Raw genomic sequence first — 26,159 nt, forward strand, 5'->3', positions numbered from 1 at the left:
GGGATGTCGGTACTGCGGCGGCTGCGTGCGGATGTGCCGGCTGGATGCTGGGCTGGATGCTGGGTGTGGCGCCCTGCCTATTGCAACGACAACGACTGGAATCTCTCTCTTTGTGTGTGTGTGTGTGTGTGTGTGTGTGTCTGCAGGCGTGTCCTTCCTGTATATGTTCTCCACCCACCCAACTTGAATTGCTCCTACTCAGAGGGACCGATAGGACCAGCAGGTGTCCCCAGTGGTATGTTCAAAAGACTGAAGGGCGATATGTTGAGGCGAGACTAGGCCTATTCTGTAGCATAGGTGTCTTGATTCCAAGGCTGTCCAAGGTCTCAAGAGTGGATCACTGCGGATTCTCAGGTTGAAATAGTCCAGGCGAAGGCCTCGATGAAAGGTCTCTCTCACTATGTGATGCCGAAAGTTGACCGTCGAGAATGTTCCCGGGATTTGGAAATGGGTTGACACTGGCACGGGTCGAGAGGTGACTCAGGGCTGTCCGCTCTGATATCTACCGCGCCCTTCCGGATCAAGCACCGCTGATTAATGAAATATTTGCCTAGAGTGGTACACTTTCAAGTTTCGTAGTAGGTAGGGATAATGTTTAGCAATGCACATTTGAGACCTCAAGCCTATAGCGTAAGCTGCACCTCGTAAGTAGACGCTGACTGGCGGCGCCTTGCATTTGTTGCTTGATGGTGTGCAAGTTGGGAATAATTGAACATGGGGGTTATTTTCGCGATTACTGAACAATTGCCATGGACTGCTTTGTCAGACTTAAGGTGGGCCGACTAACAGGAGACATCTCATCTGCTGTGGACGTTGTACGCTGTGACGTTGGCGCTTGTTATGGGCAAAGCTATGCCGCAAAGGGCACACACCGCTTACAGATCAGGATGACAGTCCTGGAACTGTAGGGGTATGAAGTTGTCCTTGATGATTCCACATCACACTCCACCTTCTACCCTGGCCAATCAAGGTATGCTCGGTCGTTTTCAGGGCTTACCGCTCAGCTCTACACGTCGCGGTGTACACAGTAGTGTCATTCTCTGCACAAGCGAGCAGTAGCCTTTGCTACCTCAGTGCAGTCGGCGAGCAGCAGGGTCGTTCCTTTCAACGATGCTGCAGAAGTGACGCGATGGGCCGACAGCAACAAGAATATCAATGATTGCCGATGGGTCTGAGATGGGCTATGATGTATCATAGCAAACCCTGCAGGATACCGTTATACACAATCTAGCTGGCGATGGAAGAAATCGACTGTGACGCGCCTCAAGAGGCTGTGCATACTGGTGGGTCTGTCGTATGCCAGAGAGAGAGGAGAACAAAGAAGCCGTGCTGCCATCTATTGACGATGTTCATTACAGTATAGGCTAGTCAGCCCCTGAGGACCCTCTCTAACCCTGTCTTGACTTCAGCTATATGGTCCTCCTTGCCTTTCTTGGAAAAGCATTGGAATCTAGAGCCCAAGATGAATGACTAGTAAAATAGATTGCCCCAGGTATATGAAGAGCACTCAACTCTTTCAGGTTACTCGAACTTCCCGCACAATTCAATGACAGCCTTAACCATAGGTCGAGAGGTAATTTGCTGGGGGAGGACTGGGACGCTTTGGTAGAGAGTCTCATCAGTCAAGAGAATGCCGCGTAACAGGATCATACGCGCATCGTGTCTGACGCACTCTAGCTACATAATTACCCGCTGCCGTGAGCTGATATTGCTTCATATCAACGCTTGTTTGTCGTTCCACCGAGCCTCCTATCTTCAGCCTCGCAGACTCCTGGCAGCATTGTCTTTCATGAATGTTTGCTAGAACAGAACGATGAATGCCCACCACGCTGTTGTATGACGTTACCTAGACAAGTTTGAATCAATGTTTGGCGGTGATCTCCGAGACCCGAGAAGGCATCTTGCCGTCGGTTGTTACCAAAGGTGAAGGGAGGTCGAAGAGGTCACCGTCATGTATAAAACCATTGTACTATACTGCATATAATACGGGTCCATTTTCGGGTCCGTGGTGCTCGTAGTTGAATCTCCTACACCTCCAAGATCGTACGTGAAGACCACATATTTCCCGTCCTTGACCTCCGTCCGTAATCTTCACTGCCACTTGGCACACTTGCTCTTTCTGTTAAAACGAGCCCTGACCATACTATGGTTGCGCCATCGCTGGCTGCCCACGGGCAGACCAAGTGTGCTCGCGAAGCATGCGCCGACAGACACGCAGATAGGTCGTCATGGTGTGAAATGCGTCAGTGCCCCCCTCAATCGCTATTCCATGACAGTCAGGTTTGTCCAGCATTTGTTTCTTACTGCGGAAGACCATCTTTAGATACCTGCCGGGGTGGCGAACATGCACACTACAAACCTCGAAGCTACGATAAGTGTGAAGGATGCGAGCAATGTTAGTGTATTTGCTCAATCGCGTTGGCTCTCTGTCTGATTTCGATATGATTGAACTAATGCGACTGCTTCAACAGTTATGAGGAGTATTAGCAATGCCTTTAAAGAAGGCAAGGCACAGGGCAGGACAGAGGGCATAGCAGAAGGCCTGCAGGAAGGCAAGGGAGGGGGATGTTGTTGCTGTGTTATTATGTGATCCTCGGAGCTCGATTTATTTGAATATGATGTGAAGATCTGGAAATAAGGTTGCCAAGGTTCCGAGGCGAGGTTCTATCTGATATCATGAGTGTTCAGTGCCCGTCTATGGATTTTTATCAACTCAATTTAAGATCGTCATGGGTCAAAACCCGAGATCATCAATAATGACATTGCTCCTTTCCTTGTTCATTCCGGATTCGTATCCTGACCCAGCATTATAGTTCAAATGACAATGAGGGTGCTTGCAGAAGACATCCTCTCACACAGGGTGAATATCCTTGTCAGTGTAAAAGTTACACCGAGTCTGTTAATTACAGGGCTCGACTCGTAGGTCTGTGTGTTCAATGTTGGACTGTGACGAGGCGGGAGGGGAAATGGGGTGGGTTCTGCTTGTTACAAAGGTTCAAATGTATTCAGGTTTGGCTAATCTCTTTCGTCGGCATCCACGGCAATGTAGATCCCAGCTCGCATGCCAATGAACCGAGTATACTTTGATTATTGAATGTTGTATGGCGCCTTAATACACAGGAGTGCATGCACCCCACGCGAACCCCTCGATTTACCCCAAAACTTACCTCGAATCAAGATAAACTGGCGAATATTCATGCATGTCCCAACGATAATTCTTCCCGCGTGATGACAATGTAGTCGTCTACCGTTGCATTGCTAGTGAGCTCGGCGGACACAAAATTACACGTGAGGGGCACGGCTTCCAAGATATTTATGTTGTTTTGTTTCATATGAAGGAGAGGCCGCTTCCCAATACCGCTCTTTTTGGTGCTAGAACGAACAACGTGCTTGTACCAGTCTCAAAATTTGAATACCTCGCCCACGGGTTTATGGACGGTTCGGATTACTTTCATGATGTTGTCACTCGTATTCTGGCCGCTGGCCGCCCTTGTGAGCCACGTCTCGGCTGCCATCCCCTACAGCGACTATATTTTGGCTCCAGCAAATCGGACTATATCTCCGGCGTCCATATACAGCACCAGCGGAAACGTGACCAATGCCGCTGGTGTCACCACCTCTGGTAATGGGCCAACGATTCTGGGCCCAGGCTCATACATTACATTTGACTACGGGAAAAATGTCGGCGGTGTTGTATCCGTGACCGCTGGAGAGACGTCGGATCCTTCAGCCAATGTGACTCTTTCCTATGCTGAGTCGTCTTATTTCATCAGTGCCAACAGTTCCGATGCTATGCATGATGGTGCAGCAACCGTACCCCTCTACTTGCCAGTCGGAGAAGGGGTGGGAACCTATACAGTCAGCGATGATTACGTCCGCGGGGGTTTCAGATACCTGACAATCGGGAGCAACTCGTCTGCGGATATTGAGCTGGAGGCTGTGGTGACGAACTTCACCGCGGCCCCTGTGAATGATTTGCAGGCCTACACTGGGTACTTTCACAGTGTACGTCTGCATCCAAATGTGGACTTAGACCGGCGCCGTGTCCGGCAGGTTGAAATTGAATAATATGCTGATGTGTGTAATGCAACAGAATGATGAGCTTCTCAACAGGATATGGTACGCAGGGGCTTATACTGTGCAATTATGTACCCTCCAGCCTCAATACGGAGATGCGTTTGATGGCGGCCTAACTGCAAGTGGCCTATACACGTGGTCGCAGGTCCGTACATCTTGCTCTAAAATACTATCAGTTGCTCATGAAAGAGTACCAAAATATTCATGAGGCTCATACAATGGTAACAGAATGCGACACTCACTAATGGCAGCACGTGTCTCGTTGACGGTGCGAAACGGGATCGTGTTGTATGGCCGGGTGACATGATCATCAGTATTCCCACGGCAGCCTTGACGACGTACGACCTCACCAGTGGACTGAACTCAATCAATTCATTAATAATATACCAGCAGCCAGATGGTAAGTGTTGATGTGAAATGAAGTTAGCAATGACCGAATGTCGGATCCACGACTGATCAATCGACACACAGGAATGTTCCCATATTATGGGGCTACTTACGAAACGCTGACGCACGCTGATGCTTCCTTCACTTATCACCTTTACACCATTGTCGACTTACTGTACTATTACATCTGGTCCGGAGACGTTGATTATCTTGAGGATAACTGGTTCCGCGTGCAGGCTGGCTTGGCCTGGTCTCTCAGCTACGTCGACAGCTCAGGCTTGATGGACGTCACTTCCAGCCTTGATTGGGGGAGAAATAACATGGGTGGCCACGTAAGTATTTTCCTACAGCCAGTGTAGCCAAGTGCCGATGTAAATTTCGATGCCATGGACTCATCTCGCTCACAACCTAGGGGGAAATAGAATATTGAAGCAAACGCTGCACTCTACTACACTCTGAACTTGGCAATTTCCGCTGCCGGAGTTGTCGGAGACTCTGTTTCAGCCTCAAATTGGACGCAGTATGCCGAGAATATCAAGACTGCCGCTAACGACTTGTTGTGGGTTGAATCCCAAGGCCTCTATATCGATAACGACAGCGGTGATACATCTTTGTATCCACAAGACGGCAACAGCTGGGCCATCAAGGCTAATCTTACTCAGACCGACTCGCAGAATCAAGCCATCTCTTCGGCTCTTGCCTCACGCTGGATCTACCCGTATGGGGCACCCGCTCCGGAGGGCACAGATGTCATCTCGCCTTTTGTCAGCGGCTTAGAGCTTGAGGGACACTTGCTCTCAGGGAATGCAACGAGAGCTCTAGACCTGATGCGGCTGATGTGGGGATATATGCTCAACAGCGAGATCATGACGAATAGTACCTTGGTCGAAGGCTATTCTACCTCTGGCATGCTGAACTACCCTTCCTATGCAACAAGCTCTCGCATCAGCCACGCGCACGGGTGGAGCACGGCTCCCACCACATTGCTTAGCACTTACGTTGCAGGTCTGCATATTTTGTCGGCCGAAGGTACTACATGGTTAGTTTCTCCCCAGCCAGGCGATTTGACCGATATCGAAGCCGGCTTCTCCACGGGCCTGGGAGTCTTCAATATATCTATCGTCGCCAACGGAGCAGGATTGGTCAACCAAACGACCTTTTGTACACCCGAGGGTACTTCAGGAGTCTTTCAACTGGAGGATGGAGTGGGACTGCTCTATTATCAAGATGGAAGCTCTCAGGACTTTAACGAAACGGGTGGGAATTTGGCTGGGGGCTGTTGGTCATTTTCCAATACTACTTGATTTCGTTTCTGAACTCTATTTTCTATGTTCTAGGGTATGCTGAGAGATCTGCTGATCATTATTGCTCTTCGCATTGTGATCCTTTGGAACGTGATGAATATTCTGCTCATCAGCAATTCGGCCTCTCCAGTTAGGAAACAGAGACTACCATCCTTAAATCATACCTCAGAAAGTAATAAGTATGGGCCAGCTGGGAGTCAAAAGACGAAAGCTTCGCGGGGCATTCTCATGACACTTCTTTTGATATGTCTACATCCTCTATGCATGGAATCTAAAGACCAAGTACCCATAACGGCTTGGATCAACCTCAGTGGTTGGTCCTGCGCTTTCCCGTAGCCAGGCTTTAAGCACTGATACTCCCGCTGACAAAGAGCAGCGCAACTACTAAAGACTCAAGTCAGTGAAATCATCCTTGACACTGGCTTGACGCTTGAGGTCTTGGGGGAAATCACCAACGCATCTGTGGCCCCAAAGACTTCTGCCATGGACACATTGGTTATTAAGCAGATGCCGGCAGTAAAAGTAATGGTGAAGAGAGCAATCAGCCACAACTTCAAGCCACTGGAGCTGACCTTTTACAGTACGAGAATGGTACCGATGAGAAGCAACGCTGCGAGAATCATGCTTAGGTATGACATGAATGCCTCAATTTGATTACCAAAGGCATAGTCGACAGTCGAACTCTGATAAGGATTGTTTGCTTCCTTGTCCTATATTGTATCTTGTTAATTTTGCATCTCACAAGGCATGCAACTCAAGATGATAGTGGCCAGACCTTGAAGAGGAATCCCAATTTGTGTTTTCCGAAGATGGTGAGTCTGTCTAAAGTCCCAGGGTTATAAAGGCCTCCAAGCCATTTAGGCCATCGCATGCATCGGCATAATGACCTTCGAGAAGAAGACAATATATACTTTCACTTGGTCCAGATCTCCCATAGAACCAATGACAGGAACTCTCTAATAAATATGATTCGGTACATGAAGGAAATAACATCCAATTTTGATCCCCATGACTATGAGAATAAAGATTATTTTGCCAGTCCCCAGCACCTGGAAGAGAATGTGACTTTTGAGACTGCCCAGGTGGCTAAAGGAGGGGGAGGAGAGACTTGAGAGGACTTGGTCCCTCAATGGTATCGAGCTGGGAACTATTAAGAAGCTTTATCTTAGACAAGACCTCTACAATAGAAAGCTAGGAGGTGGGAGAATCGATATCGGTAGCTTCACAGCAAGCAAGTGCGAAGTTTTGGGGCGGGGGGCGGGGGGCCGGGGGGGCTGTGGTGTTGACTACAAGCTGTTAATCCACAACAATTCACTGGCAGTGGGAGTTTGAAGTTGAGATCCTTTTCAAGCACTAGCAATGCACTGCAGACACGTCGATTCCGCTCTCAGTAAATTACAAATTTCTGTCAACATAAAACAAGCTGGATTAACGACGCCTTCTCCACCACCATTCAGCTTCTTCTTCATCGACATCCATCCATTCATCGACACCTTACACCATGGTAACCATGTCTACCTTCAGCAGGTCTGTGCCTTTCTTCTGCATATACAATTCTGCTTTGGTATTATGCAAAACTGACAAGCTTTGCTGACGCGATATTAGCAAGGCTGGCAGCCACCGTCAACCTCAACGCATAGCCGCTACGATGACGACTGATCCGAGCACGCGCTTGCTGCGCCAGCGCCGTGGCGCTCCCCAGCCTGGCTCCAACGATGAGACTATTCAAGCGCTGCTTCGCCTGCCAGGCTTCGACTGGGAGCCTGAGCTGCACTGGTAGGTTCCTCAATCGTCTTGCGTGACGCGTCCCATCCAAGAGGAAGAGACCAGGAGGGACGAGACGCGAGTATTGATTGCTCAGGTCTTTAATCTCTAATCATCCCTTCAATACCATTTCCAGCTCCTTTCCGATTACCCACGACCCCAACTTGTCCACGCATCGCGCTAACTCTACCTTCATAGGGTGTTCCCTCGCGAGAATAGGGAGATCTTTCGAATGCTCGGTGTAGAGCGCGAGTACGAGCCTGGCAAGTGGCGCCCCGCTGCCAACCAGCAGATGCTGACGGCGCGTCTGGCCGACTTGATCGAGGCCTGCGATGACGAGTGGCTCGACAACTGGCAGGAGTGTGCCTTGAAGCCCCAGTTCTGGGAGAAGGCCGCCGAGCGTCTTCACCCTCACAACGTCTGGTGGAGCCACTTCAGACCCACCGCCGTTCAAGTCTACAAGATCGCCATGACCTATACTGCCCGCTGGGACCCCAAGGGCAGTGGCATCACGAACAGGAAGGAGGGCGAGTGGGGTTTCAAACTCGGCGAGCTGACCTGGGGTTCTCGCAAGGCCGAGATCGATCCTGACATGTTTGCTAAACCATGGGTATGGGATGCTGACGTCGTTTTGGTTTGACTCTGAGACGTTTCGTCGGCTGACTTTTTGTTTTGTGGCAAAAGAACTACTGGCGTGCCTAGAACGCTGCTTTAGACTTCCACGAGTACTGCAACGACACTGAGGACGATTACGGCCCCATCCAGCCTCCCACTGGCATGAATTCCACCTCGATCCAGGCCTTTGCCTGGCACCCTGGCACGGCTGATAGCTCCACTGAGACCGAGGAGCAGGAGAAAGAGGGACAGAACGTGGCCGAAACCTCCAGCTCTACCAACCAGGAGACTGTGACTATCTACGGCCCTCACCGCAACGCAGAGGGCGGCGCTGATGGTGGCGCTGAGCAAACTTCAGTCACTGCCGTCATTGACACAAGCAACCCTGACCGTCTGATGATTGTCTTTCGCAACCTGGATCTCAAGGGCAAGGGTAAGCAGAAGGCTGACCAGGCGGGCGATGAAGGCGTTAGTCTCTCTGGTGTCGAGGATGAAAAGAAGGAGTAATTGAACAGGGAGAGACACGTGGTCTCACTCGTCTACGACGTCCACAATCAGGATGACAACGAAAGAACGTATGAGAAGTTATTTGCGAGGAGAACGGGTCTGAGTGTGTTTCCTTGACGTTCTACTTCACACTGTATCACTGGCAGCGGTGCTAGTACTAAGGAGATGCACACAAAGGATGGTTCCAGATTGCAAAGCACAAGACACAGCATGTTTGCCTACGGAGGATAATTGTGTGAATGGGTTCAAGTTCTCATTGACGGCTGAAATATCAAGATTCATCACTTGGGAAGCTTGACAAGGCATGTTATGGGGAGACCCTTTGATACCTACTTTGAGCCACTTGGTACTTTTCACTTGGCGAAGTGGACCTAGGAATCTCATCTCACAATCTCTCAAGGCAAGGCAGATGTTGACCTGTTCTTACTAGACAGAATTGATGAACCTTACTTTATTTGATGATGTACTCGAAACGCAGACTGATGGTACTACCTATGATGCTGTGACTGAAAGCTTTCGGCCTGGCCTCAAGAGGTCCAGACGTTAGCTGTTCCCCCTACCCTCTATTTGTTTTGTCAACTGATCTTTATAACCCTCTGCTAAATTCTCATAACCCTCTGCCATCTCACAGAAGCCTAAATATATGGCGACTGCCCTTTGTATTCTACTGCTGGACTGTAAAAGCTGAGCAGGCCCAGGCACCAACACTCCTTCTTGAGACCCCTCCCCCCTGCTGCGTGCCTTCCATTCTTGTAGCTAAGGCTTCGACACTGTGGAGGTTCCTGAAATCACCACATCTTGGGCTCTCTCTATTGATCTGTTGATTGACTGACACGAGTTCTTGCACACAAACGCGTCCCCGCTCCATACATTTTCCATGGTACTTTACACCTACCATCATCGCGCCCACAAGATTCAACACGACAATCAGGACGAGTACAGGCTTTACATCTCCTTTCCACGTTCCCAAGTAATTCTCGCATACTATCCTTCACAAATTCTCCTTACCACTTCTTTCTTCTCTCAACTGTACCTCAGGTTACTTCCAGGTTTGTCACTGCTACTGCCAAAGAGCCTGTGCCCATGCATGTGCTGACCAAGGGACGCACAGTATTGGCTAGCAACACAATGTCGTCAAATGTCGACTGTTCGCCCGACATGGCGTTGATCAAAGCCGCAGATCTCCCCCTACCAGAGAGCCCCTCAACCACTCCTATCATTGATAAGGCCAAAGTGAAAGCTGTCGAGTCACCGGACCAACAGGTTGAGCAGAAGTCGGGCCACGTCCGACGCGTTACTGAGATCCTCAAGCCTGTCGGCTTGTCCAGCGAGGATACCAAAGTCCCCGACAGTGCTTCTGACTCTGCTTCTGTTGGATCGACTCTCACGTGCTCTGACTGTATCGACACGACTGGTAATCACGCTGTTCCAACCATTAAAGTCACACAGGCCACAATTGACGAGGTTGCGGGAGGCCCCTATGACAAGGGAGAGACTCCCCTCCAAGAGGAGTCCACTGACGAGAAGCAAGACGAGCTTCACGCGGAGTTTGACCCATCGGCCCTTTCCGCTGACATCATCAAGGACAAGGCTCAGTCTACCAAGACCGTGGTCTACGGCTCTGAGAATATTGAGGATGACATGCAAACAGCTGCGGCTTGCGACTCTGGGCGTGATCAGTCAGGTGATGCCCAATGTGAGTTACCATACAAGGGCACAACCTCGGTCTCAACTCTAACTGAACCATTATAGGGGTCGACCCTTTTGACAAGAAGAACAACAATTCTGTGGTCGACTGCTACTTCACCGGTGGTGGTCAAATTCAAGCCCTTAGCCCAGTCGAAGAGGGCGGCTGCGTCAGCTTGAAGCTTTGTAGGACAAGCGATCTCTACATCAAGGCCAAGGGAAAGACCGGACAAGTCTACATCTTCGAGGTCGACGCCGTCGCCATTGCCGCCGGTTCTCCAGTTCTCAGCGAGATGGTGTTCAAGACGCACACGCGCGGCAACCAGCCCGAGTGGGTTTTCGAGCTCAACGACGACCCAGTCGCCCTCAAGTTCATATTCAGCATCTTCCATCTCAAGCTATGCGCACCCTTGTTCACTCAGGAACCCAAGCCTGAGCAGATCTACAGCGTCATGCAGGTTCTCTCCAAGTACCAGGTGAAGGACGAAGTCTTCCATGCCTGGGCCAAGACATGGGTTGCTGGCTTCCGCAAGGGTCTGCCCACTACAACGCTCAGCCCGCTCGAGTGCCTACATATTGCACACAGATTGGGTGACTTCAAATCATTCAAATCGTACATTCGAAAGGTCGCTCACGAGGTCGAGGTGGATGCCGACGGCGTCATGCGCCTTGGCAATGGCCAAGTCATTCAGGAAGCAGTGCCCATCTGCGGCGATCTTGCGAATAACATACAGGCCGTCCGCAACGCAGACCTCGTTGCCATCCTGGCATGCCTGCTAGAGGCTTATCTCTTCCTGACCAACCCGGCCAACCTCGACAAGCAGCACTTTTGCAAGTCGATGAGTCATCACAAGGATTGTAACCAGAAGCTTCTCGGTTCGTTGTTCATCAACTTAGTTCAACAGGACCTCTGGCCGATTCCCGATCCCAAGAGCTTCCGAGGAAAGGTCGGCGACCTGATCACAAAAGTTCGCTCTATGGAGATTCGAGGCCTTTATTTCCCTGGCCTGGCACCTCATGAGCAGCGCCACGGTCTTTGCAAGTTGGGTCAGGCCGAGATCGTCGATAAGATCGCCAGATACGAGGGCTGGCTACCTCTCTCCGGTGAGATGATCGTGGCAATGTATGTGACTGGCCGGCACATTGGTCTGCACAAGGATGAAAAGTCCGAGTTTGACGACTATAAGGCTGTCTATAATACCGCCATCGCTGATTACGAAGACGAGTTCCCACAGCAGCTGTGGAGTTGGGACGAGTGTGAGGGTCCCGTCGAGGCTTCGTCCATGTTCTTGGAGGAGGATTCCGGTGTTGCCGATGACAGTACCTCAACCAAAGACCAATCCTCTCTGACCTAGTCAAACTCTTGGGCATGCCTGAACCCGCACGTGCCCGCACGACATACCGTTGGGCAGCAGTTCGAGATCACAAATTCTGTAGAGGATATGAGTTTTGATGGACTGACATTGTAACAGCTAAGCTTTGCCGCGGGATGGAGTTTGGGACACCGGGTTCTAATATTTGATGGAGCAACAATTATGTGTTGTCATGCAAGATGGGGTCTATAGGAACCCAAGAGAATGATACAGTGGCCGCCTGCGAGAGCCCAGAAAATGAATATGATCCCGCTTTATCATGGCCATGATTCCTTGTTCAGCACCTTTTTTGATATGGGTGTAGATGAGTGAAGGTCGCTGTGAGAAAAGAGAAAGAATTAAGAAGAGGAAAATTGGTGCAGTCTCGTAGGGTCTGAAGCTCGCAAAGCAACCCTTCCTCATGCCTGACACAGATGAAGGGCGGTCCTGGTGAAATCATGCTGCTGGGTTTCCCCTCTCACAATCTGTACAGATATTTCTACGGCCGAGGTCTCGAGAGGAAATGCGGTTTTCGAAATGTCTATTCAGTCGGCATTCGAAAGGAGAAGCAACCTCGTCACCCTCTGCGCGAAGTTTGATAACAAAGTAACGCGGAGGTTCTCCGGCCAAGCATGTGAGCAATCCAGACCGCCAATGCATCCTTGAACTTGCCACATAGGATTAAGATCTGATTAATCTCCGGCTTTCCGTGAAGTGATAGCTTATATTAGTTACCGAACACGATCACGAGACCTTATCGTAGACCGACGTCAACGGAGTCTCGGTCATGGCTGGAAGGCCGTTCTCACCGCGACGGAGTGGCGCATGTTTGGCTGATGGGAGGGAGAGAAAGGGTTCGCAGAGCCGTGTCATCCGACAAGAGCTTTCCAAGCCAGATTATCCCGCCCATATCATTCGGTTGGCTTTGACCGGTGACCCGTCCCCGCTCCCAGCGCGAGTTCGGGATCCTGTCGGGGTGATAGGCCTGGCGTCCCTGTGCCATTACTAGTGACGAGCTACTACAGTATAGAAATTATTACATAGAATCAGACAACATGGATCTGGGAAAAGACCATGAATATTTCGAATGCCTTTGAAGCAACACCAAGTCGGGGCCTCTGACCCAGCTCAACACCAATTTGACATGAGAAGAGAAGGGAGCATATAGCGGTATCAAGACGTACTCGGGATTCTCACAGTACTTCCTTGTATAAAAATGAGTTGGGATATCATTGCCTTCCAAAAAAAGAAATCTAAGAGAGAGAAGAAAAAAACATGGGGGGGAGGGGGAAGGGTTTGTTCGATATTCATTATCACCCCTTCCCCCCTCTCCTTCGATCTAATCATGATGCTGAGGCTGGATCGATCTTGGTTATAACATCATGACGTATATATTGGATATGAAACATAGATGATGAAAAATCAATACTGCTCAGTGATTTCTTGATTCTTTTTTAACAAAGCTCCCGATACTTGCTATTCTCGGTCTCGAAGTGTTCGTTGTTACCTTTGGTCAGCGTTCAGGCAGCACGTTCAGGTTGTCCTTCTTCAATATGACTGACTGGCTGTAGTAGGATTATCGCTTGTTTTCTGTCAGCTGGACCAACGATTTCTTTCCTATTCCCCCTCCCCCTCCCCCCTCCACTGCTTGCACTTCTGCGTGTTCCTCGTATGCCAGCTGAAATCTCAAAGATATCTATTTACTGCCCCCTTTTTTCTTTCTTTCTTTTTTTGTTGCCTGGAGCCCGGCGAGCAAAGACGAACTTATGACGTGATCCGGCCCGCGAAGAGGCGCATGTCGGAAAAGTCTGGATAGCGTTGTGGAGCTACTTAATACTGAATTTTTGCCGTTCTTGATATCGGACTGGTGAGTTCGCACTCTGCTAGCCAAGTCGGTCTCCGTGATTGCCCCGGACTTGAATGGATTACTGTACGGCAGACGTGGCAACGCTCGGGATGTACATCCTACCCGCCGCGCAAAGGTATTCCAATTCTATCGGAGTCGTCAATGAGCCCGCGGATGGTTTTCACTATCTCGACTGAACCATGTGGGGGGGCATACGGTTTCTATCTAGTGAAGGAAGAACGGTGAGGGGCCTGAGCAGAGACAACTGGGTTCTGCACTGGTAGCCTGGACTCTGGGCGTAGCTTTCTCAGGGAAGGCACTGGCGGCCGAATTATCGGGACTTACAAAAGTTAATGCATGTGGTACGAGATACAGGGCTGAAGATGTACTCGCTGATGGCCACGGGTCCCTTAGTTATGGACGTATACGGGGTTGGCAGCAGGTACGCCAGGCTTGTGAGCGATTAAGACAAAGGATGCAATATATACTTTTCAGTACCATGGAGTATAGCATTATGCTATGTGAAAGTTCATGATTTACTCCTCATGCCGAGTGCCTAGTACTTACATGGTGGATGAGGTGGGAGAATACTGTCCAAATTAAGTATGGCACATGGTATAGTGCTTCCGCAACCTTGGGACGCCCACGCGACCGACACATACAAGCCGTTGGGCGGGGCATGTACATATTCAGTGGGCACGGACGACGATAGCTCGGAAAATTAAGAAAGTAACGAATCTCAAAGTAAAAGGAAGTGCCAGATGCTGCGATCGAGCAATTGAGATACCCTGTGAGGTCGGCTATGATTCCGTCCAGATTCAAGACCCACTCACGGCTACGCCGCCCAAGAAAGGGGCTTTCTGTGCCCATGCTGCCTGTACTGGGGTACAGTTCTAGAACATCAAGGACGTGTGGCGTGTGGGCATTACTGCGTGGAGCATTCCTCACCAGTATAGTGACACCAAGATAATTTTAATGTCTGTTCCATCAAAAAGAAGCTCGACTTGATGATAAAATCGGTGAGAACGTCTACGATTGAATGACGGCCAATCTTTGAAAGTCGACGTCATCATCAGCCGTACCCCTCACAGACTTAAAGTTTTTCTTTTTTCTGCTTTATCTTAGTTCTCTCGACACGCAGGTGAAGAAGACGTCTTACGGATTATCCTTTCCGTGGAGGAAAAGTCGGGTCCTCGGAGAGATGGAGCTCCCCGATGCGGGCCGGTATCTCGCGTGTGGCCACCAGGGAGAGCTGAACCCGCCAGACTTTGTCTCCTGCGGCAAGGGGGCAATCGAATTTAGGGGTGGGGCCAGTTTTGCAAATGCAAAATGTCTCCGGGCTCTCGCCAGGCAACGGCTCCTGTCAGCCAAAGGGTGCCTAGGTACCAAGTAGTCACGTAGCCAATTTGTCTCTTTCGTGGACCTGAGAACTTTTTGGAAGGGTTATCTTTGCTTCCACGAGATCCGCTCGGTCGCCCAAATTGGATGGCCTTGCGGACGTGGAAAGAGTTTTATTCCCTTCTCTTGTGTCTCTGTTTCTGGCCTGTGGCTTACCTAAGGTCTTGTTTAAGATTGCAACACAGCTACCAACCAAGGCCGCCGAGACTCAACTTGTGCCTCGATATGTTGTAGCACATGAGCCAACATTAAATGAGTCGAACCTTGCCATTATACTTTTACTCTATTATACTACTGGCACCTTGCATGCTTGGGAGCTTTTTAGACCGCTCTTCTCTGCTTATTCCATCAGGTGGGCCTTGAGATTGTTTGTGCGACAATGGTAGTTCAGAGTCAAGATCGTAGTAAGTAGTAATACATAGTTCAAGCGTTGAGGACAACACCGTAACTTGCGGGATGACTTCGATTTTGGGCCTATGGTGGCTCGGGTTGGGGCCTCTAGGAGGATCAAGGGTGGGCCGGATAGGTGTTCCTCCGTGCCACAGCACAACCCTTTTATCCACCTCTAACTGGGTTGGAGATGACCACCACAGGCTAGTGCCACAGTACCATGCAGTAGTAGTAGTAGCAGGCTGTGCCACTCAAAAACGGCTCCAGCAGTCTTTCTGGGTTGGGGTTTTGGCTCAACGCAACAATACCAATGGTCATGATACGTAGTACTACATAATTCAAGATTACGACTGTCAAGCGTGTGTGGCTTCAAATCTGCTGCGTGGGGGTGGACTAGAAAGCATTGATTGTATTCGCAGGTCCTCGTGTCTATGATGTGTTCTACATCATTTTTATTCAACCTGTCACATGTAGTGGTATGTATTGCATGTAGGGCGACATTCTCACCGTCGTAATATTGCAGTAGTGCGCAAACACACCGAATCGTCCGAGGAACGTCAGCCAGCATCTGCGTTATGTGCGATACTGCGCAATGCAGCTCTCGTCAGCGAACGTCCAAGGGTTTAGTGTCAGCATCTTCGACTTTCAGAGGGGTTACTGCCATGACGTCTGGAGATTGGGGCCTGCAGATGAGCCCGAGGTGGCCGTCTCGGGGTGTTCATAGCTCCCGCCTCTAAAGGCTTTAGGGCTATGCTTCCCGCAATGAGGCCGCAAAGCCCCCACAAATGAATTGTATAGCCCTGGGAGACCCTGTTCTGAGTTGTGTCAGTGGGGCACCATCTTCAGATTTGCTCACTGAAAGGGCCGGCGGTTTCAACGGGTACACCCTCCCAAGACCCCTCCAGTACCCCTCCACAGACACCCCCAGAGCGAGCTGAAATTCCCCCTCGGTAACCAACCAGAAGAGAGAGCACAGCGTGCAGGGGCTCCCTGTACAGACCCCACTCTATTGACAGGGATGACCTATTCAGATTGCGTCCTTAACATTGAATGTTTGGGTCCGCAAATGCGAATACGCCGCCGCCGCCAAACGGCTTCGCATTTGATAAAAGTCGTCGCCTGCCATCACGTAGCGGCCTCAGCCTAACCGTCCTATTCCTCTCTTTTTGCTGTTCCCTAAATAAATCGTCACCTCTCTCTTTACGAGTAGATGGACACACGACCAAAGCAGTAGCGACAACAGGACGGCTCGTACCAAACCCCTCTTTGTTTCTCTCTTGTGTCTCTCATTATTCCCACCCAACACACATAAAACAGCCACACAGATTAGACTGATCTGCGTGCCGTTGTCGAATCTCCTGCCGAGTCATCCCCTTCAATAGAGAGCCACGGCTCTCAATTCCACATGTGCGGCCTCCCCCCTCTTGTTCCCTGCGCCCTCTCTTGTACAACAAGAAATGAAGAGAAAGAAAAGGAAAAAAGAATGTTGCGTAGATGCTTTTGCTGACCTCGGCCTGTGGTGTCTTAAGAGCACATGAACTAGCGGCATCCTTTCCTCCCCGGCAAATCGTTTTTTTTTTCATTTTCCCCGCGACCAGCGACGCAAGCGGCGTTCCGGACGTGAGCTCACCACTGATTGAGCCTGTCCCACGCCGCACTGTCCACTATGTCCTTTGCCCTGAGCGCCTTTGGCAACTACGACCGCTCAGCCCAGACGGGTGGCGTACCAGCCCTCCACCGGACCACGTCGCGCGACGTCAACGAGGACTCGGAAATGGGTCTCGACCGCAGCCTCTCCGCCGAGGGCAAGATGGCAGCAGCAGATGCCGAGCACTCGGAAAAGAATGACGAAACCTCCAAGGCCCAGTCCCGGGGCAATGATACCGCCACCACCTTGTCCGCTGACGACGACACCCTCCCAAACACCAAGCGGGACACCACCGAGTCGGACAGCGATGGAGATGAAGTAGTCGAGGTCGCCCGCCGCGAGTCTATGGTCCAGACCCTGGCGCGCAAGTACTCCAACGTCTCGGGCGTCGTCCAGGGCGGTAACCCTTTCGCGATCGCCTCTGACGACCCAGACAGCCCGCTGAACCCCAACGGCGAGAAGTTCAGCGCCCGCGCCTGGGCCAAGACCGTGCTCGATCTCGTGTCCAAGGAGGGCAAGTCGTTCCGAACCAGCGGCATCGCCTTCCAGAATATGAATGTCTTCGGTTTCGGCGCCGGCACCGATTTTCAGAAGGACGTCGCCAACATATGGCTGGATGTGGCAGACGGCGTGCGCTCCATGTTTGGCGGGAGCAGGAAGAGGAGGATAGACATCTTGCGGCAGTTCGACGGCGTCGTCAACTCGGGCGAGATGCTGGTCGTGCTGGGCCCGCCCGGCTCAGGCTGCAGTACCTTCCTCAAGACCATTTCAGGCGAGATGAACGGCATTTACCTGGAGGACGAGGTCTACCTCAACTACCAGGGCGTCTCCGCGGCCGAGATGCACAAGGACCACCGTGGCGAGTGCATCTACACCGCAGAGGTCGACGTCCATTTCCCCATGTTGACGGTTGGCGACACCCTTACCTTCGCTGCCAGGGCACGCGCCCCCCGCCAGATCCCAGGCGGTGTGCCCAAGAACGTCTTCACCAATCACGTGCGCGACGTCGTCATGGCCATGTTTGGTATCTCTCACACCATCAACACCCGTGTCGGCAACGAGTACGTGCGCGGTGTGTCGGGCGGTGAGCGCAAGCGTGTAACCATCTCCGAGGCTGCTCTGTCGGGCGCCCCCCTGCAGTGTTGGGACAACTCGACTCGTGGCCTTGACTCTGCCAACGCCATCGAGTTCTGCAAGACCCTGCGCCTGCAGTCGGAGCTCTTCGGCAGCACCGCCTGCGTCTCCATCTACCAGGCACCACAGTCCGCGTACGACCTGTTCGACAAGGCTGCTGTGCTGTACGAGGGCCGGCAGATCTTCTTTGGCCGCGCCGACGCGGCGAAGCAGTACTTTATCAATCTGGGTTTCGAGTGCCCTGCCCGCCAGACCACGCCCGACTTTTTGACGTCCATGACGAGCCCGCAGGAGCGTATCGTCAGGCCTAATTTCGAGGGCAAGGCGCCGAGAACACCTGACGAATTTGCCGAGTGCTGGAAGAACAGTGCAGAGTACAAGCAGCTGCAGGCCGAGATCGAGGCGTATAAAACGGAACACCCCATCGACGGACCTGACGCGGAGGCGTTCCGTGCGCACAGGCGTGCTCACCAGTCCAAGAACAACCGCTCCAAGTCGCCATATACTCTGGACTACTGGCAGCAGGTCAAGCTATGTCTGTGGCGTGGCTGGAAGCGGCTGATGGGTGACCCGAGTCTGACGATCGGCGCCCTCATGGGAAACACCACCATGGCTCTCATCATCTCCAGCGTGTTTTTTAACCTCCAGATGACCACGTCGAGTTTCTTCCAGCGTGGAGCCCTGCTCTTCTTTGCCTGTCTTATGAATGCCTTTGCCTCTGCTCTCGAGGTAAGCCGGATGATCTGCCTCCCCATCCTTCCTCCCACACACCCTTCCTCTCAACCCACCTAGGCATCAGAAGCTGACCCAACATCCCAGATTCTTACGCTGTACGCGCAAAGACCGATTGTCGAGAAACATGCCCGCTACGCAATGTACCATCCGTCCGCCGAAGCCGTCGCCTCGATGTTGTGTGATTTGCCGTACAAGATAGGAAACACAATCGTGTTCAACCTGACACTGTACTTCATGGCAAATCTGCGCCGCGAACCGGGGGCTTTCTTCTTCTACTTGCTCACCTGTTTCCTCGCCACCATAGCCATGTCCATGATGTTCCGAACCATTGCGTCCTCTTCACGAACGTTGTCGCAGGCAATGGTGCCGGCAGCTATCATCATCCTGGGTCTGGTCATCTTCACAGGCTTCGTCATACCTATCGATTACATGCTTGACTGGTGCCGCTGGATGAACTACATCGATCCCTTGGCGTATGCTTTCGAGGCCGTCATGGTGAACGAGTTCCACAACCGCAACTACACCTGTACGGCATATGTGCCCAGCATCGAGTTCCCGGGTTACAATGACGTTGGACCGCTCAATCACGTCTGCTCGGCCGTCGGCTCGGTGGCGGGCCTGGACTTTGTCAACGGCGACGCCTACATTAACACTGCCTTCAGCTACTACCACTCCCACAAATGGCGCGACATTGGTATTCTGATTGGGTTCATCATTTTCTTCCTCTTCACCTACATGATCACCGCCGAGTTCGTTTCCGAGAAGAAGTCCAAGGGTGAGGTCCTGGTCTTCCGCCTGGGCCAGAAGCCTGCCTTCTTGAAGGAACAAAAGGGTGATGCTGAGGGAGGCAAGACACTCGGTGGACCCGTGGTTGCTGCCCGCGCCGACGATGGGACGGACTCTGACAAGCAACCTGGGTTCCTCGAGCAGCAAAGGAGCGTGTTCCACTGGAAGGATGTCTGCTATGAGGTCAAGATCAAGAACGAGACGAGACAGATTCTGGACCACGTGGACGGTTGGGTCAAGCCTGGCACCTTGACCGCCCTCATGGGAGTGAGTGGTGCCGGCAAAACGACACTGCTCGACTGCTTGGCCGACCGGACGTCTATGGGAGTCATCACTGGGCAGATGCTGGTCGACGGGCACCCGCGCGACGCCTCTTTCCAGCGCAAGACGGGCTACGTGCAACAGCAAGATCTCCATCTGCAGACCACCACCGTCCGCGAGGCCCTCAACTTCAGCGCCCTGCTGCGCCAGCCCCCACATGTTCCCCGCGAGGAGAAGCTTGCCTATGTCGACGAGGTCATCAAGCTGCTGGACATGCACGAGTACGCGGACGCCGTTGTTGGCGTGCCGGGTGAGGGTCTCAATGTCGAGCAGCGCAAGCGACTGACTATTGGTGTGGAGTTGGCTGCGAAGCCTCCTCTGCTACTCTTCGTGGATGAGCCTACCTCAGGCCTGGACTCACAGACCAGTTGGGCCATCTTGGACCTGCTCGAAAAGCTCACCAAGAGCGGCCAGGCTGTTCTTTGCACCATCCATCAGCCTTCGGCCATGCTCTTCCAGCGTTTCGACCGTCTGCTCTTCCTCGCGAGGGGTGGCAAGACAGTCTACTTTGGCGACATCGGCAAGAACTCCCAGACCATGAGCGCCTATTTCGAACGCAACGGCGCCCCTCCATGCCCGCCAGAGGCCAACCCCGCAGAGTGGATGCTCGAGGCGATCGGTGCCGCGCCTGGATCGGAATCGGATATTGACTGGTTCAAGACCTGGAGGGAGTCGCCTGAGTGTGCCAGTGTCCACCAGGAACTGCAGCGCCTCAAGGACGCCGGTGCCAAGACCGGGGCCGAGTCCAGCCCCGTCCACGACAAGTCCAGCTACCGTGAATTTGCCGCCCCGTTCAGCGCGCAGCTGCGCGAGGTCCTGACTCGAGTATTTTCGCAATACTGGCGCACGCCTTCGTACATCTATTCCAAGGCCGCTCTCTGCATCTCCATCTCCCTGTACATTGGTCTTGTCTTTCTCAACGCACCCAACTCGATCCAGGGTCTCCAGAACCAGATGTTCGCCATCTTCAACATCCTCACCGTCTTTGGCCAGCTCACGCAGCAGCAGATGCCCCACTTCGTCGTGCAGCGGGACCTCTACGAGGTTCGCGAGCGGCCTTCCAAGGTCTATAGCTGGAAGGTGTTCATGCTGTCCCAGATCATCGTCGAGCTCCCCTGGAACACGCTCATGGCGGTCTTCATGTTTGTGTGCTGGTACTACCCGGTCGGCCTCTACCGCAATGCGGAGGCGGCCGGCCAGGTGCACGAGCGCGGGGCGCTGATCTTCCTCTTCCTCTGGGCGTTCCTGCTCTTCACCTCGACGTTTACGGACTTTATCATCGCGGGCTTCGAGACGGCCGAGGCCGGCGGCAACATTGCCAACCTCATCTTCTCGCTGTGCCTGATTTTCTGCGGTGTGCTCGCTACGCCCTCGACCTTCCCGCGTTTCTGGATTTTCATGTACCGGGTATCGCCTTTCACGTACCTGGTGTCGGGCATGCTGTCGGCGGCCGTGGCCAACACGGACGTGGTGTGTGCGGCCAACGAGTACCTCACGTTCCAGCCGCTGTCGAACCTGACGTGCGGCGATTATATGGAGCCATACATTAATGTAACGGGCGGATATCTAACGAACGCGAACGCGACCAGCGACTGCCAGTTCTGCTCGATCAGCGAGTCTAACGTGTACCTGACCGGCATTTCGACGAGCTACGGCGAGCGATGGCGCAACTTTGGCATCATGTGGGCCTTCATCATCTTCAATATCTTTGCGGCCTTGGGACTGTACTGGTTGGCCAGAGTGCCCAAGGGAAGGAAGGTCAAGCAGGAGTAATTTCCAAGGGGGAGAAACGTCAAAGGAAGTTTTTTTTCTTTTTATTCAAAAGGCGGGCGGGGGGTGAAGATTCCGCCATGACATGCCCAGATCGAGTGAAGAGAGAAAGTCCTTCACGATCCATGATCCATATGAAGAAAAGAGAGGGAGAAACATTTTTATCTAATGAGGCAAATCATGAATTGAAGGGCCCTTCTGAACGATTGGGTTCTCTTGCTCTTCTTATCTCCCTTATATATCTATATAGTTTTTTTATTTTTGCTTGTTTCCAATGTAGCATAATGAGGTCCAAGGAAGCATGGACGTAGCATAGATGGGATGAAGTGGTATAGACTTGGGAAGTGGTTGCTTGGACTGGAGTTCAGGAAAATATCAATTCAATAATCGCCCATCATTGTTGTACTTGATGAATTCATTCAACATTACTACTTCAGAGTCTTGTTTCGTCTGTCTTGTGTGATGCGAGTTGTTCCGGTGAGAGCTGTTTGTTTGGCCCTCGTCAATGGTGCGTGTGTCCTTGTCTGGGCGCCGGAGTGGAGCGTCCAACACTGACTTTAACGTTACTCAACAAACGACGAGTGGCTTTAGTGTAATAAGCAAAATCGCTGTTAACCGTTTGTTTGGCTAGATCAATGTCTCAGAAAAAAAAAAGCTGCAAATGCTTTTGATCGGCCGCCATGGAGTGAAATCGCCAGGGTCAAACCCAAACCAGCCACGAGAAGTATCCTTGGACCAATCAACTTACATGGATTCAAGCACCCCCGTTTTGCACGGTACATGTAGAAAATCCAAAGATTTAATTTACTTATATGGCAGCACAGACCGTGGGGGCCGGGGTCCGTAGCCACGTCGGAACTTGGGACCATGTAGATTCCCTGCCCCATTGCGATGAAGACTTGACTCGTTCTTGATGGCCTTTTTATTTTTGGGTGGTGCTTATTTTTGGTTGCGAGGTGGAATTATGGTATCATCGTGATGGGGTTTCTCCGGACAGTGGGCGGCTTCTCGGATATGGGATCCGGCAATCGACCATGCAATCAATATGTTGCGCTTCGTTCTCTCAGTGGCGGTTTTTGTCTTTCTTTCTTCCTCCTTCTTTTTCTCTCTTTCCCTTTTCATCGATGGTTCTCTTCTTGGTCTTCCCGTCTCTAATTCCTTCAATTCATTTTAAATGTACTTGATTTGTCAAGTTACCTAGCTCTCTTTTGTTTTGTCCCCCTTCTTTGATCAGGCCAGTTAGGAATACTCACATTGAAGGTGGTGTCGTCATCAGATGCAGAGTCCCCGCACCGCTCAAGTCTCAAGTACTCAAGTACTTGCAAAGTACAACGAACCCCTCTGCTCCTTCCCCCCACGCTTTGGTTGTCACATCACAATATGGGGCCCAGCAATTTCCTCGCCTCGACACTCAACCCGATTGCTATAGATCGACGAGAGGGGAAGATCGCCCCCTCGTGGGGTAGATCTGGGGTAGCAATAGCCGAGCTCGCAACCTTTAGGATTATTATATATTGATTTTCGGTGATGGTATGTAGGTCTGGGCTAGCTGCTTGCGATGATATTGCATGACTCCTTCTTCCTCTTCCTCTTCCTCTTTTCTTCTTCGTCTTCTTCGCATGCGTTGACCAAGTCTCCCTCATCGTTATCATGGGCTTCTCTAACGCAATTCCTTCTTCTAGGAAGGCTGACGCCAACGCACAAGACCCGTCGTCTTCGCATTCCTCGCCTGTTCATCAGCTGGAAGGAAAAGATGACGAGCCGGCCGCTGTCCATCAAGAAGAGTCGGTGGACGCCAATAGGAAACGACCGCGCCCTTTTGGTCCAGTCGCGACAGGTGGCGGCGACACGGCGCAGGCCCTCTTCGACGGCGACGATGCCTCCCTAGAACCGTACACGGCCGACGAAGAGAAGCAGCTGGTCCGCAAGATCGACTTCATGATTATCCCGTACCTCGCCGTATGCTATGCCTTCTTCTACATTGACAAGACGACCCTGTCGTACGCGGCCATCTTTGGCATCCGCGAAGACCTAGACCTCGTCGGCACCGACTACAACTGGCTCTCGTCCATGTTTTACTTTGGCTTCTTGGCCTGGGCATTCCCAACCAACTTCCTCATGCAGCGCCTGCCCATCGCACGCTACCTGGGCGCCAACATCTTCCTCTGGGGCGTGCTCCTTATCGTCCAGGCCGGCGCCACCAACTTCGCCACCCTGGCCGTGCTGCGCGCTCTCTCCGGCGCGGCCGAGGCCTGCTCCGACCCGAGCTTCATGCTCATCACCTCTATGTGGTACACACGACGCCAGCAGCCCGTCCGCATCGGCCTCTGGTACACGGCAAACGGCTTCGGTATCGCGCTGGGTGGCCTCTTGGGCTTTGGCATCGGGCAGATCCGCGGCAGCCTGCCGAGCTGGAAGTACGAGTTCATCATCATCGGCAGCCTGTGCTGTGCCTGGGGCATCACCCTGTTCCTCCTGCTTCCCGACTCGCCCGTCACCGCGCCGCTGCTGTCGGTCCGCGAGCGCCGCATCGCCGTCGAGCGCCTGCGCGAGAACCAGACTGGGGTCGAGAACAAGCAGTTCAAGCCGTATCAGCTGCGCGAGGCCCTGCGCGACCCCAAGACCTACCTCTTCCTCCTCATGGGCGTGCTGCAGAACACGCCCAACGGCGGCATCAGCAACTTTGGCACCCTCATCATCGAAGGGTTCGGCTTCAGCACCCTCGTGACCGCCCTCATGCAGATTCCCTATGGATGTCTCATCGCCCTCTCCATCCTCAGCTGTGTGTTTCTGAACGACTACTTTTCTGTCAAGCTGCGCCGCCACACCCGCTGCTGGTTCGCCGTCCTGTACACGCTGCCCAATGTCGCCGGCGCCTTTGGGCTGCGTTTTGTCCCTACGGATCGCCATATCGCCAGGTTGTGGTGCTATTACCTGACAGGGCCTTATAATGCCTCTTTTGTGTTGATTCTGAGCCTTGCTACGGCTAACACGGCTGGGCACACAAAGAAGGTCGTGACCAACGCTTTTCTCTTCCTGGGATATTGTATTGGTAAGTGTATACTATAATTTATGATTTCTTGCCGTTTTAAGAAAGAGTGTGGGGGATGCTTCTTCTGCCGACTGAACTGACTGGACTCTTCTTTCGTTTTACCCATAACCAGGAAACATCATCGGCCCGTTCTTCTACAAGACCGACCAGGCCCCGACGTACCCCCTTGGGATTGACAGCATGATATTCTGCCACCTGACCGAGCTGGCGGTCATACTCGCCTTCCGGTGCCTTCTCAGCTGGGAGAACAAGCGGCGCGATCGGAAAATGAGGACGAGCACGGGCAGCGAGGAAGATGAGGCACCAAGGACGCAACCCAATCTGGACGAGACAGCGTTCAGGGATATGACAGATCGGGAGAATCCCAATTTTCGATATGTCTATTGATGAGGGTGGCTTTGGGGCTGCTGATGGGCTTGTTCTGTTTGTGCAGGCATGTTCTGTATGTCTGGAGGGGGTTTCCGCATCCGAAAGGCCTTTTTCATGCTAACTCTGCAGGGCTTGATTGTTATTGATTTCTATGGACACACTAGAGAAGGCATTGAAGTTAATCAGTATGATATTCACAGCAGACACATCGCTTGTAATCTTATATATGAGCTTGAATAATATACGATTGCATGCATGTTTCTTTCCCCCATCAACTTGACGAAGCGGCGTTGTGTTGTTTCGCGTCATGAAAACACGGTTCACGTTCAGACCATAGCGGTCAGTGAAATGTTTGGCTTGATAGTAAGACTTGTCATCTCTCTCACATGTACAATCCCATTGGCCAGCCAAACATCAAGAAGTATTGCCTGTCTGTTCACCACACAAACATTGAAGCTCACCGACGAGGGGATCTAAGGACAAGTCAAGAGGTGAAGGCGACCAAGAAGCTTTTGGTCTAGTCTCTTTTTTGTAAACTATCGTGTCATGATGCGTAAAAGGTCTGACGAGTACTTCCGAGGTACTGTACGCCGACGTATTAAAAGGGATAAAATGGTATCTAGTAGCGCTTACAATGCATGCCCGTCCTTTCCCTTTTCCAGTGGGACCAACTCCAGACATGTTCATTTTCATTCCTGTGTTTTTGTTCTTTTTTTTTTCTTCCTGTATTTTGTTTCCCTCTTTTCCTTTTTCTTCCGGCTTTCATGAACCTGTCGCACCAGACCATCCCATACTCAACCTAGCACTCGACCTATTGTTATTGCCGTCCTGCGCGGAAGGAGGTTTCGTCCCCCACAGGCCAGGGTTCCCACCCTTTGCCGTCTTGTTGTTCTCCTCCTCGCTGCTCAAGACAGCCGTCCGCATCTTGGTGATATCGTCCTCGTTGCTCTCGCCGTGGCTCCGGAACGACTCTCCGTCGCCGTCGATGTCCCGCGCCGACCGGATGGTGTGGAGGGTG

General features: G+C 52.0%; 5 protein-coding genes across 5 annotated transcripts; all 5 read left to right on the forward strand.

Annotated features, from left to right (window-relative positions):
• Window positions 1–3,456: 3,456 nt before the first annotated feature.
• M406DRAFT_64851 (family 78 glycoside hydrolase) lies at window positions 3,457–6,104 on the forward strand (the record flags this gene model as incomplete). Its single annotated transcript, XM_040924899.1, has 6 exons — window positions 3,457–4,005; window positions 4,094–4,222; window positions 4,306–4,477; window positions 4,549–4,796; window positions 4,887–5,721; window positions 5,881–6,104. 6 exons carry the CDS (start codon window positions 3,457–3,459, stop codon window positions 6,102–6,104), a joined length of 2,157 nt encoding a protein of 718 aa, XP_040772676.1.
• Window positions 6,105–7,278: 1,174 nt separating this feature from the next.
• On the forward strand, window positions 7,279–8,654 carry M406DRAFT_74641 (uncharacterized protein; the record flags this gene model as incomplete). The annotated part of the gene is made up of 4 exons (XM_040925754.1): window positions 7,279–7,295; window positions 7,374–7,544; window positions 7,731–8,142; window positions 8,235–8,654. The coding sequence occupies 4 exons, from the start codon at window positions 7,279–7,281 to the stop codon at window positions 8,652–8,654; spliced, it is 1,020 nt and encodes a 339-aa protein (XP_040772677.1).
• Window positions 8,655–9,782: 1,128 nt separating this feature from the next.
• M406DRAFT_74642 (uncharacterized protein) lies at window positions 9,783–11,695 on the forward strand (the record flags this gene model as incomplete). The annotated part of the gene is made up of 2 exons (XM_040925755.1): window positions 9,783–10,350; window positions 10,407–11,695. The coding sequence occupies 2 exons, from the start codon at window positions 9,783–9,785 to the stop codon at window positions 11,693–11,695; spliced, it is 1,857 nt and encodes a 618-aa protein (XP_040772678.1).
• Window positions 11,696–16,992: 5,297 nt separating this feature from the next.
• Window positions 16,993–22,157, forward strand: M406DRAFT_347973 (ABC transporter CDR4; the record flags this gene model as incomplete). Its single annotated transcript, XM_040922351.1, has 3 exons — window positions 16,993–17,211; window positions 17,272–18,837; window positions 18,928–22,157. The coding sequence occupies 3 exons, from the start codon at window positions 16,993–16,995 to the stop codon at window positions 21,721–21,723; spliced, it is 4,581 nt and encodes a 1,526-aa protein (XP_040772679.1). The 3' UTR covers window positions 21,724–22,157.
• A 1,213-nt stretch (window positions 22,158–23,370) lies between these two features.
• On the forward strand, window positions 23,371–25,159 carry M406DRAFT_49661 (uncharacterized protein; the record flags this gene model as incomplete). Its single annotated transcript, XM_040924397.1, has 2 exons — window positions 23,371–24,772; window positions 24,885–25,159. 2 exons carry the CDS (start codon window positions 23,371–23,373, stop codon window positions 25,157–25,159), a joined length of 1,677 nt encoding a protein of 558 aa, XP_040772680.1.
• Between the last annotated feature and the right edge of the window lie 1,000 nt (window positions 25,160–26,159).

The sequence above is a fragment of the Cryphonectria parasitica genome, assembly GCF_011745365.1.
Source record: "Cryphonectria parasitica EP155 unplaced genomic scaffold M406scaffold_8, whole genome shotgun sequence".
In the NCBI taxonomy this organism is placed as follows: domain Eukaryota; kingdom Fungi; phylum Ascomycota; class Sordariomycetes; order Diaporthales; family Cryphonectriaceae; genus Cryphonectria; species Cryphonectria parasitica.